The sequence below is a fragment of the Tachypleus tridentatus genome, chromosome 9, assembly GCF_004210375.1.
Source record: "Tachypleus tridentatus isolate NWPU-2018 chromosome 9, ASM421037v1, whole genome shotgun sequence".
In the NCBI taxonomy this organism is placed as follows: domain Eukaryota; kingdom Metazoa; phylum Arthropoda; class Merostomata; order Xiphosura; family Limulidae; genus Tachypleus; species Tachypleus tridentatus.
The window spans coordinates 107,525,821-107,538,914 of NC_134833.1; the positions used below are offsets into that span (position 1 = coordinate 107,525,821).

Consider the following 13,094-nt stretch of genomic DNA (forward strand, 5'->3'; position numbering starts at 1 on the left):
TTTTTTTCCTACACAATTTTAGTTTCTGAAGTGTCAAAACTCAGTCCTAATTTTAGGTACCGAAGAGTGCACCATTGCGATCCGTCAGTACGTGACAATGGTATATAATGCAGTCACTGCCAAATACTAAAAAAAAATGATGTACTCATGGTTAAAATTTTTAAGTCTGTTTTGTTTCTTTTTCAGCTTAATCCATTGTTACATAATATTAAAACGGAAATATATATATATGGGCTTCACTTCTAGGGCCTTTTCTACTAGTTAATCCATCAAACTAGCTGCTGGTTACTTACTTCACATTACTAGTAAAATATGAGTCACTTGATAGCAAACTACGTTATTCCAGACTCCACTGTTTCTTTACACCCCTTTATAGGATATATCTTAAACGTTACAACATGGATCATTTCTACAGTGTAAATTTTCAGTAAGATAATCGTATATAACGAAAATTTCTTTATTTTGTACTGTACTAACTTGGTTATCCTGGGTTGACTTCATACTGTACAGACAAGACAGATATATATTATTAGTGTTACTCAATGCTCTTATAACTATAATTGGAAGTATATTTTGGCTCATATCTTATCTCAAGATTTTGATTAATATGACCATATGAATGTTTATCATACATTGAAATACATACGTGCATGTGTATGCGACACACGCACGTGAAATTTGATTCGTAGGAGATTAAAAACAATAGAATTGTTATAATGTTGGTGATAGAACCAGTCAATTTTGTGTGATGAGTGCTAACATATTCATATACACATAATGGGTCATCTTTATAGTAAGATACACATACATATTTAATTAAGAAAGAATCATGAAAATCGTAACTGATTAAAAGTTATTCTAAATCAATAAATTAGAAACATTGAAGCAATTTTAACGATAAGAAAATATTGTAGGACTATTCTAAAAACAAAAATGTCACTACTTATAAAATTATGTAAGCCTGGTCGGTGGAATAAGACAAGGTGTGGTAAATAAATTTTATATTTTGTAGACCAAGTTTGGCGTTAGTTTTAAGCAACTACGAGTCCCTAAATGATTAACATTTTTATCCACTTCTGAGCTACCTGCTTAGCTGTCCCTAATTTTGGAACGATAGATTAGAGGAAAGGCAGTTAGACAACTCCACTCTCTGCTAGCTCATGGACTATTCTAATTGAACATATGGATTTAACAGACACTTTTATGACGCACTCACAGCTTCAGAGTGTTAGCATGTTATATATATATATTTGGTTTTTAAGTCTCACATAAGCAGCCAGACACATTCACCCCACATTCTCCAGTCGACGAGAGGACTGAGTTAATAACATTTGCAATGTCCAGAGCATTAAACAAACTATCCCGTTTAATGTTTCCTGCTGTAAAAAAGAACGTTTATTTTGAAATTTAACCACATAACAACCGATTTATGAATAAAATAATTCATCATTCTTTGAATGTGCTACTGATAAAGTTAACAATATAACAATATCACTTTCAATTATTGCAGGAAAATCTTTCTGAGATTGTTTGTTCTATTTTTCTGTGTAAGGTTTAATAAGGTCATTTGTAATAAATATTTTCATTGTTTGTTTGTTTTGAATTTTGCACAAAGCTACACGAAGGCTATATGTGCTAGCCATCCCTAATTTAGCAGTGTAAGACTAGAGGGAAAGCAGCTAGTCATCACCACCCACTGCCATCTCTTGGGCTATTCTTTTACCAACGAATAGTGGGATTGACGGTAACATTATAACGACCCCACGGCTGAAAAAGTGAGCATGTTTAGCGGGACGGGGATGCGAACCCGCGATTCTCAGATTACGAGTCGCACGCCTTAACACGCTTGGCCATGCCGGGCCCATTTTCGTTGGTATATAATAATAAAATTACGTGGGGACAATTTAGGATAAGTTTGCGTGTTGGCTTCGGAATTTCGCGCAAAGCCACACGAGGGCTACTTGCGCTAACTCTCCCGAATTTAGCAATGTAAGATTACAGGGAAGGCAAGTAGTCATCACCACCCACCGCCAACTGCTGGGTTATTCTTTTACCAATGAAAAGCAAGATTAACCATAACATCATAACTCTCCAACGGCTGAAAGAGCGAGCATGTTTGGTGTGACGTGGATCGTTAAAGTGCCCTAACCACCTGGCCATACCAAGCCCAACTGAGAATAATATCATCATTATCACTAGTGGTTTATACCTTCTTATATATGTATAAAAGCTGACGTACTAAGAATATTACATAATTAAATAGTTAGAAATTAGTACCTAGTATATTTCAGTTTTAGCTATTTGTTTAGAAATCTTTCAGCAAATATAAAGAACAAAGTAGTAGTAGAATGTCTGGTGTTGAATCTCATTCAATAGAAGGCATTCACTTAAAACTATTTAATGGCACAGGTTGTAATGAAATAGTAAAGTAATTAGGATAAGTCCGGCCAAATATAACATTATATGAGATATCTTGAACACACGGCGCTAAAAGAAATTTGCAATGAAAATTACCGGTATTAAGTTTAAATTAATGCTCACAGCAATGAAATATGCCTTCAAGTCCATCAAAGTAGCGTAGTATGGTGCCTCGTTCTACTTCCAATAAATCTGAACTCAAATGTATATCAACAACAGTGAATTGGCAGATCGTTTTCGGCTGGCAGACGACGTGTGCTAATATTTTGTGTGTTTACGCATACTTAACTAGTGTTGTGGGAATCTTAGAATATTGTTGATGTTTCATTTTTCTTTGTAGAAAATAAATTTGAGTCACTACCACAGAAATCTTTATTTGAGATTTTGAATTTAGCCATTGGAAGATATATGAATTCAAAGCGGTGAATTTAAAAATAAAAGCTTTCTAAGGCTTCTTTAATATCGAAGTGGCGCCTAACGGAAATCCAATATCATGCAGACCATTGGAGCCAAGTCCTTAGTAGATGTATATGAAAAAAAAAACACACAAAAACGTTCGTTATTAGCTTGGCGATGGTCTGTGCAAAAATAATTTTGGCCTATAGCTTAATTACATTAGAAATAATTGTAGCAGTGTTGCCTAAATCTACATACTTAGATTTGTGAAAGAAAATAATATATAATAGCTTATTGTTTCACTTTCAAGATAAATTATTACAACATACTAACAACATTTTAACAGCAGCATTTAGAATTAGATCTTCACATGACAAAAATATAAAAGTGAAATGTATTTATAAACTATATAATTCATAATTAACAAACATATTTAAATGACTTAATCTTACACAATTAATAATTAATCAAATAATTTTTCCTAATTCTAAATCATCAAAGTTGCAATTGTAAACAAACTTTATTATCTCCAGTCCACATTAAAACTTTTATTTTAATGATAGTTGTATATAAACTTAAAAATAACAAAAACAAATAAGTTATTGAAAACGAAGTAAAAATGAAAAGAGAAATGCAACATCCTTTCACTTTCAATCTTTCAAAATAACTAAGTGTAAGCCGAAACATCCTTTCTAAAGTCGTGTGAGCTATTGTTCTAATAAAAACAAGAATATTTACTGTATTAGCCTTACTATTGAAATAAGCACAAAAAGTGTTATTATAAACCAAAATTAGCTTAATGTTTTCGTTGCTACCTTCAAAAATCCAGTTACTTATATAATAACATCATTTATCAACTTTAATACCAACCCATGTGTGAATTAACTCTACAAGAAGGACTGATCTGGTAACAGCACAGTAACACTACCTTTGTGCTATTACTGTGGCAGTACTTTCGCGATGCTGCAGCGGCATAGCGGTATGTCTGCGGAATCCCCACGCTAGAAACCAGGTTTTAATATCCGTGTTAGGTAAAGGTCAGCCACTTTATTATGTAGCATTGTATTTATTCCAAATAAACAAAAAACATTTTTGTAATAGTTATTATTCAAAATCAGAATTGCAGTTTTACTTACCAAAAAAAAGATTTTGACAATAAGTTAGCGTTTTCAAACGGATTGGTGTTACCTTCTTCTCTATTCTTTCTCGTATTATCTTTCATTGTTAGATATTATAGCTGAAACAAGAATAACTAAATTATAGCTTTAAAAGTTAAGCAAGGCAATATAATTTAACTTAATACCATAGGCGTAGACTTATAACTTTCTTTATCTAATTCAATCTAAATCGTAAATTACCCATTAACAAAACTTCTCTAAATGCAAGCAGATCAACACGCTACTAATTCACACATAACTTGTTATATCTATCGTAAATACAAAATTAACATCTTCAAATGTGAAAAAAATTTCCGAACAATTACAGTCCGCACCACAATTAAGAATTTTACACAGAACAAACAACTGTAAAAAGAAGTATCGCCAAATGCCTGTCAAGTATGAACACTTCCCAAGATTACACAAAAGCTTCCTGACCTTTAGTGTCATTAAAATAATGCATAGTTCCGAGATCATGCAAACGCTATTGGGAAGTATTCCTACCAGAAGTCGAAGTGAGATATTAACGAGGATACACGAACGTGTGAGAACTAGCTCTTAGATGTCAAGATCTTTAACAAAGCGAGGACACATTCTTGGTGTATCTACACCTATTTACTGCCATGCTTTTGTTTCTGCTTGCTACGGTAATACGTAAATAATATCTGAAACGGAAAGGCACTAGTTTGCACATTTAATGAAACTAGTGGTAAAGATCTACAATTTGTACTAGGATTTTCAGTTCGGAGGAAAAATTGGAAGCTGTCTAAATCGGGTAGGGACAATGGATAAACTACAGGAAAATGACAAGAATGCATGCAAGATATACAGTAGTTAACAACCACTTTTATAATGTTAAAAACTGTTACTAATAGGACTAGTAGTAGTGGGTTTAATTATAATGAGTAGATTTAGTAATAAATTTCAGTTTTTAGCTTGTGCAGGTGAGGAGTTACGGAAAAAAAGAAGATAAAAAGGGACAAATAGGAATGGGAGTGAAAACATAAAAATACTATAACGATACTCGATTATTCAGTACAGAAAGTGGATAGTATAGCTATTGGTGTAAATAGGGAGAAAAATTAAAATATGCTAACTAGAGATATAACCGACGGAGCAAGTAATATAGCAAAAGGTGCGAGCAGCAATGTAGTCTCTGTGGTACACATAGGGGTTAATGTAGAGAACAGTATTTTCCAAGAAGCTGATTTTTAAGCACAAGTCATTCGAGCATTCAAAAAAAGGGCCAAAATGACTTACATTCTGTCAGGAATATTACCAATATGTAGCTGTGGGGACGAAATTATAAGTCATTAGGGATGAATTTTAAGCTTGAGGTAATATTTAAGGACGAGTAGGTTGGTTGATTGGATTTATGGTAAAAGTTTAATGGGGAAAGTAGATTTGTTAGGATTAATGGTTCACATTTAAATAGGATTGGGTGGCCTTGTTTGCAAGAGCTATTAACTCAGTTGTAAGGGAAGCTTTAAATTAAGACTAGACAGTAGAGAGAGCTAGAATAACGAAATGAAAGACTTAGAGAGACATACACCCTTGTGCAAATTAATTGAAACAAATGGTCATTTTACAATATTTTCAGCATGGCGGCCGGTGTAGGCTCGTTGGACCCGCTGATTTCCTTTAATAGTCATTTTCTCACACAGACGGCGTCATTAGTTGTGTTTTGCAGTACGGTCGATCTATGTTTGGGATATATGACGAAATTTTGAGGAATATTACGTCATTCGAAATTGCGTTAGAAGGGCAAGGAGACCAGTCAAAAAATAACTTCTTACCAACTCAATGAAGAAAAACGGTATCAATGGGGTCTAAAATACAAGAACTTGACGCAAGAACAATGGAGGAAGGTGTTATTCAGTGACGAGACTCATTTCTTCGTAGATCTTCATGTTTACAGATCTCCAGGTGAGAAACTTCTAGAATCTTACATTAATCAGTTCGTAAAACATCCCCTGGAGAAGATGTTTTGGGGCTTTTTCAGCTACTATGGCGTCGGAGGCTTACATCTGGCATTTTTCAGCGACATCGAAACTTGTGAAGAATTTTATGACTACAACGAGAATAAAGGTGCTTGACTGGCCTGGAAAATCTTCGGACTTAAATCCTATTGAAAATCTTTGGGCGATTTTTAAAGAAAGACTTCGGGGAAAAGACTGTACTACGAAAGATAAGCTAATTGAGGCCATAATTGAGGTGTGGTACCGCGATCCAAAAATTAGTAAAGATTACAATCCACTCGTGGACTCGATGCCAAAGCGGATTAATGATCTTCTGAAAAATAAAGGCGGTCATATCATGTATTAATTTGTGAGTAATTTTTGAATTCTCAGAAATAAAACGCAAAAAAGTGAAAAAAAATCGTAATTTTCCGTCTTGTTTCAATTAATTTGCACAAGGGTGTACAGTGTAGAAATAAAGTATAAATGTAGTTTTGATGGTGAATTAAATTGTCATTAGTGTACTGTTAGAAGTATAAGAAATAAAACTGATGAATTTAGAGCACTGGCTGGTACAAATGATTTTACTGTAATGGAAATAACTGAAGCCTCGTTAAGTGTAGACAATTTTGATTACAAGAATTTCATTGAAATACAGGATTATGGATTGTTTAGTAGAGATAGAGTGTTATAAAGAAAAAGGAGTGGCTTTATATGTAAAATATGAATTACATCCTGTTCAAATTGAAGATAATAAAGCTAATAACGATGATGTTGAATATATTTGGGTTTCTGTTAGTGATTGTAAGAGAAGAAGGTATTTAGTTGTAATTTGTTCCATACCATCAGAAGAAATAATCAAATTAATATTATAACTATGGGAGATATTAATTTCAAGCATGTTGATAAGGAAATGTTGCAGTCAAATGATGAGAAAGATGGGATTTTAGAAAGTTCAGGATGTTTTTTTTAATAATTTGAACCTAACAAGAACAATTCTGTTTTAGAGTTACTGCTAACTTTTAATACAGAAATTATTATTACGTTGAAGACTGTCATTGGTCAATTAGATTTTATGTTCTGCTACATATGATGATAAGAAATAACGAGATTTTAAAAAACCAAATTTTAAAGAAGCAAACTCTGAAGAGATGATACGAGAATTATCTGCTGTAATTTGTGCAACTGAATTAAGTGTTGATACTGATCAGATGTAGAAAGATTTTAAAGAAATATTATTCAATATTCAAGATAGGTATGTTCGTTATAGAAAAAATAAAAGAGTGAGTGGGTGCAAGTACAAAACCAGCTTGTGTCACCAATGGTATGAAGGATAAAAATTAGAGAAAGTTTAAATTGACTCTGTTATGTAGGATTTGAAAGATTTAAAACGATGAAGAGGGTTGGTGAAAAAGGAAATCTTTAAATCAAAAATTATACAAAAAGTTAACTGAAATTTGAAATTAACAATATGGATTTTCTTTAAATAAACTGAGGGCAAACAAAATATTACGATGGAATAGGGCCTTTGAAAAATTATAAAGAAAGGTTTATATCTTATTATTACGATATAGATGGGCTATATTCAAACTTTTTCGTTTCTCATATTTAACAGTTGCTAAATGTAAAAAAGGAAGAAGATGTTCACATTAATTATGTACTTATCAAGATAATATTGTCAAGTTTAAAGAGCGATAGACTTTCTTAACCAGATAATATTTACACAAGGCTTTTGATGGAGATTAGGAGTCGGCCAATGTTACTCCATTTATCAGGATAAGTGACAAAATTTGCCCCAATAATTATGGGCCAATTATTATTTCATCACTGGTGGGGAAAGTTTTTGAAAGTTTGATAAAATTCATTGAACTAACAAAGTTTGATATTTTAATGGATATTCAATTTGATTTCACTAGGGAAATATCTTGTTTACTAATCTTTTTCTATTATTTGAAGAGGCTACTGCTTACATAAATGAGGACATAGGTGCGGATTTGTGTGCATGGATTTTCGTAAATCATTTGACAAAGTAATGCAAAAAAAGCTTGTTGAAAAATTATCTGAAGATGTGGAAAAGTGTGGTTTTTTTTTTTTAAATCAAAGCTACATTGGGTTATCTGCTGTGTCCACCAAGAAAAATCGAATCTCTGATTACAGCATTTTAAATCCGTAGACTTTACTACTGTCCCATCAGGGAACGTAGGTGTGGGTAATAGGTTGGATTATTGTACAGAAAACTGGCTGGAAGAAATAAAGCAGATGATTGTTATAAATGAAGTTTAGCCAAACTGGATTAATTTCACAGTGGGGTACCTCAGGGTTCAGTGTTAGAACCTTTCCTTTTTTAATTTATGTCAATGACAAATATAAAGGAAGGACCAATAGATTATTTAAGACTTCTGATGAAATTAAAGTTTTGGGTGTTGCTGGCTGTGAAGTGCATGTTGCTGCTTTATAAAAGGATTTGGGTTATTTGGTGAGTTCAGATAATAAATGACAGGAGACTTTTAATTACAATAAATGCAAGGTATTGTAAGTGGGATATCACAGTTTGAATTATCAGTATAATTTTGATGGGAATAATTTTAATTGTATTACAGAAGAAAACGATCTTAGTATTCTGATTTATCAGTATTTTAAGCTATCCAAGTAATGTGCTGTTACTAATGACAGGGCAAATAGGATTTTAGGTTGTATTTACAAATGTAATATAAATCTATAAAGATTATAATCATTAAATGTGTTGTTGGTTAGTATTTATTTCGAGTATTGTGTTCAGTTCTGTGCTCCCTAATTTCGAAAGATCATTGAATTATCGGAAAGGATTCAGTGGAGAAGTAATACAATGGAAAAGGTGTCATATGAAGATAGGATGAGATCTCTGAATTTAGTTTATTTTGACAAAAGAAAAATTAGAGGGAATCTGTTTGAGATGTTTAAGATACTAAGAGAATCGATGGTGAGAATGGTAACACAGAAGACACAAATATACAATTGAACAAGGTAAAATTCATCTTTAATTAAGAAAGCTTTATTTTCTAACAGTAGTAGGCCTTTAGAACCTATTACCTTCAATATAGAATATGCAACTGATTTAAAAAAGTGTAGGGACAGCTTGATAAATAGTTGAATGATGATGGCTATCTATGAGTATTATTTTCTATGTTCTCTTTCATTTAGTAGATAAAAGATTGAATAATTGTTTGGAATTAAACATAAAGCTACACAATGGACTATCTTGATGCTCTGCCCACCGTAGGTATCGAAATCCGATTTTAGCGATGTCAGTCCACAGACATACTTCTATGTCACTGGAGGCTAGTAGATAAGAGAACCAAAATGTACCGATAGGTTCTTGTTCCTCCTTCAATGTAATTTTGTGTTATAAAGAAAGAATCTATAAAAATTATAGGCTATAGGGCTTTATATTTACGTAATAATTCAAGTTATTATTATATATCGCAAACTGTGCATCATCCAAATCACAGTTCTAGACGTATTTTACAACATAAGTGATATATATGATATTAAAAGTATAAAATGTTACATTAGATTAATAAGTTGTTTATAGAAATACCTTTTTAAAAGGCTTTGTTTGTTTTGGAATTTCGCACAAAGCTACTCGAGGGCTATCTGTGATAGCCGTCCCTAATTTAGCAGTGTAAGACTAGAGGGAAGGCAGCTAGTCATCACCACCCACCGCCAACTCTTGGGCTACTCTTTTACCAACGAATAGTGGGATTGACCGTCACATTATAACGCCCCCACGGCTGAAAGGGCGAGCATGTTTGGCGCGATGGGGATGCGAACTCGCGACCCTCAGATTACGAGTCGCACGCCTTAACACGCTTGGCCATGCCGGACCTTTTAAAAGGCTTTTACAGATCGTTTTGGCAGAGTATTCATTTTAACAAACAAAGGCAAAATGTGCAGCGATTGACCAGTACATTGTGACACTTGGGGATAAAGTCTTATGGAACGTATTTACAAAAGTAGCTTGAAAGGAAAAGTTTGATGCCAGTGCAAGCTAATCTGAAAACGAAAGATGTCTACTTCCACCTGTGATACATTTACAGATTAGTTGTTTTGTTTGTTGTTTTGAATTAAGCACAAAGCTACACAATGGGCTATCTGTGCTCTGCCCACTATGGGTATCGAAACCCGGATTTTAGCGTGTAAGTCCGCAGACATACCGCTGAGCCACTGGGGGACTTACAGATTAGTCCTCTAAGACTTCTTCCACAGTGTTACACTGTTTTATACAGCTGTTCATTTCATCTTACTTTTCCTTTTTGAAACTCTTTTGGTAATTCTTAGATCCTCCAGTGATGCACAGGTAAATGTGCTTACAACTCTAAAAACCGGATTTTAATACCTGTCTTGGAAAGAGCACAAATAGGCCATTATGTAGCTTCATGCTTAACAATAAACCAAAGAACCAACACTAGTTCTTAAATTCATTATTTTAAGAAGCATGTATTCAATAAAGTAATTATAGATGAAATCTTAAATCGTACAAATGCACATCCATACACATATAGTTACACCATGACCAGTGCGATGTGTTCATCGAATGTTAACACTATAAACTCTGGATCTTACTGTTGAGACACTGGGGTAAGAGAAAATATTTCAAAAGCGAAGTAAAAATTTTCAATCAAATATATTTTAAGTATATTAAAACACTACGAAGTTTATATGTATTTAAATGCGCAGATAGCTCTCGAGTAGCTTTGCGGGAAATCAAAACAAACAAACAATAATTTAAATATTTTCAAAATTCAAATTCAAATTTAAGCATATTCAAAAATTCCTTATCTTAGTATTGTTTCTCGGTATTTACAAACTGTAAAGTAAATTAAAGTGTTACCACAACTATGTTGTTTTTATGTTTATAAAGACCAGAAAATTTGAGTTTGAAAGCGAGCTCCTAATGCAACAATCTTGTATATGCTTGCCTGCATTAGGGTTTGCTACCGCTTTAAAGTATGTAACTACAAGCAATACGCTACAAACCTTGACATCTTCTAAAAAATAAAAAGATAATGACGATGAAGAAAAAGAAGAAAGAAAAAACCTTCAGCGTAGGAACTTTATATTTCTCGCCCTCATCTGTCTATGTGTTGCTGACTGTATACGTAACCTCAAGATAAGCCAGTACTGCCACTGAGAGATAAGAATCTTAAATAAATACTTTGTCGAAACATGTCTAAAACTTATAAAATAAATCAAATTGTAAAATATCAACTATCTGAAAATGTGGCATCGTTTCAGATGTTCAGATTGCAATTTATTTTTCTAATATATTTTTCTTGGTGTTTTTATGTATTCTCTAAACTTTATTAAAGAGCCATGTTGGTTGAATTTATTATAACTTTTCACATTAGCTAAGTAACAGCAAGATGACGCACTACCATCTTGGCTTTATCATAATTTTAAAATGACAAAAAAATTCTCTCTTCACAAATTTATGGAAGTTATTTACAAAAGTAATTTAGAAGGAAAAAGACATAAATCCTTCCCTACGCTTAAAGTGCTTCAGATGCTATATATAAAAAAAAAAAGCCACGAAACTGGCTTTGCCCTAAAATTAAAGATACTTCAACAATAAGAATTTCTTTGTTTATCACCTATATCATTATAAATTTTTATAGTTATCGAATTTTATGTGATATACTATATATGTTTCAAGTAGAAATTTGCAAAACTAGTCTACAACTGCCTCAAACAGTATTCTGTTTACTAACATCACTTGAAAACTTACCCTCCGGTTAAAGACAAGCTGTTGTCAAAAGTGCATGAAACTAGAATGTTAGTGTCACGTGTTTATTTTCTCTAATAGATAGTTATTGTAATTTATACTAATGTTCCATTTTTAATACCGAAGTTTTTTTTGTTCCAGTTCATTGCCGTCTTAACTTAATAAGCCTCATTTAATTTTTCAGGTTACTGTGATAACATAATTCAAGTATAGTCATGCTTAAAAATTACAAGTAACCATGAGTGAAAGCAAAGATTTATGTCAACCACACTATAATTACCGTATCCGGAGTCGATCTACCTTTTAGGAGAATACCATGATTCATCAGCCAGAATGGAATAAATGTTTGACAAAAATAATGAAAACCTTATTTCAGGTTACAAAAAAACACAAAAAAAAAGGAGAAAATTATTTGAAACATTTTTACTCACATTTTGTATCAGATATACTCTTTATTTGTAATAAGTATATTTGCCAATTGTTTATTTTAATGTTTTTAGAAACATAGTTTTGACTATGTACATAAAACAAAACTATACAAAACATATCCTCCCGTTGACTACAGCTCGAGGGACATAAAGATAAAATTCGGAACTCAACATCTGTAGATGACCCAGCAAATTTTGTGCAACTCATTCTGCAGACAGACAGATAATACATACAACACTAAACTTATATCTATAAAATGCTTCAAAAATCAGGTGGAAATATATATAAGTTGTTGTACCTTCCTTAAAAAATAAATCTGAAATTAATTTATATTAACTTCTTACCAAAGCAAACTATTTAAAAGGATCAGAACAAATAATATACAAAATAATGAGTATAGTAAATTAAATATACTGTTCAAACTATATTACTAGCACTTTATACTGATTTGAATGCACAGTTGTTTTTTAAAAATGTAAAACTAAAATTCAGAAATAATGTATGATAAATTATTCATGTAATTTTTAACTTGCAGTACTTCAGTCTTTAAGTATGTAAAAATTATCTTAATATAATTCACCACTTACTTTAAATAGAGGTTTGTTTTACGATGCCCACTTTTGTTTGTTTTAAGCTTCTTACACTATGTCTGTTACAGTTAGCGAAGCACAATTTTTAGCGTTATAGCCTCTTCTTGTTACTTTCACGTTTACACGTAACAAAAACAGAATCTGAAAAATCTAGGCCGTAAAAAGTAGAAACTTTTTTCCTGCGAACGTTTCCGTGGTCTTTGAACCAATCTCAACCAAACATGGTAAGACGATACATTGGACCGAGGAACATGTCATAGAATATTTATTACTTAGCCCTTCCTACTCTGAGTCACGCCTACAGAAAAAATATGTTTGTTTAACTAATAACTCCACAACCTTGGACTGTGTTTTTATTCGCAAATCTTTTCATTTTCCTTTTTTT

The 13,094-nt window shown here is 32.5% G+C and overlaps 1 protein-coding gene across 3 annotated transcripts in view; it reads right to left on the reverse strand.

The window, feature by feature from the left end:
- The window catches only part of LOC143226001 (ATP-binding cassette sub-family C member 4-like), an 83,547-nt gene extending 70,613 nt beyond the window's left edge, over positions 1-12,934 (reverse strand). For 2 of the 3 annotated variants that reach the window (XM_076456330.1, XM_076456329.1), the window contains exons 1-2: positions 12,707-12,934; positions 3,951-4,051 (exon numbers count right to left, since the gene is read on the reverse strand). In XM_076456330.1, coding sequence (XP_076312445.1) covers positions 3,951-4,036 — 86 coding nt within the window. In that variant the 5' untranslated portion in view covers positions 4,037-4,051; positions 12,707-12,934. The remainder of the gene's footprint in view (positions 1-3,950; positions 4,052-12,706) is intronic. The other variant, XM_076456331.1, reaches the window with a different exon arrangement.
- Between the last annotated feature and the right edge of the window lie 160 nt (positions 12,935-13,094).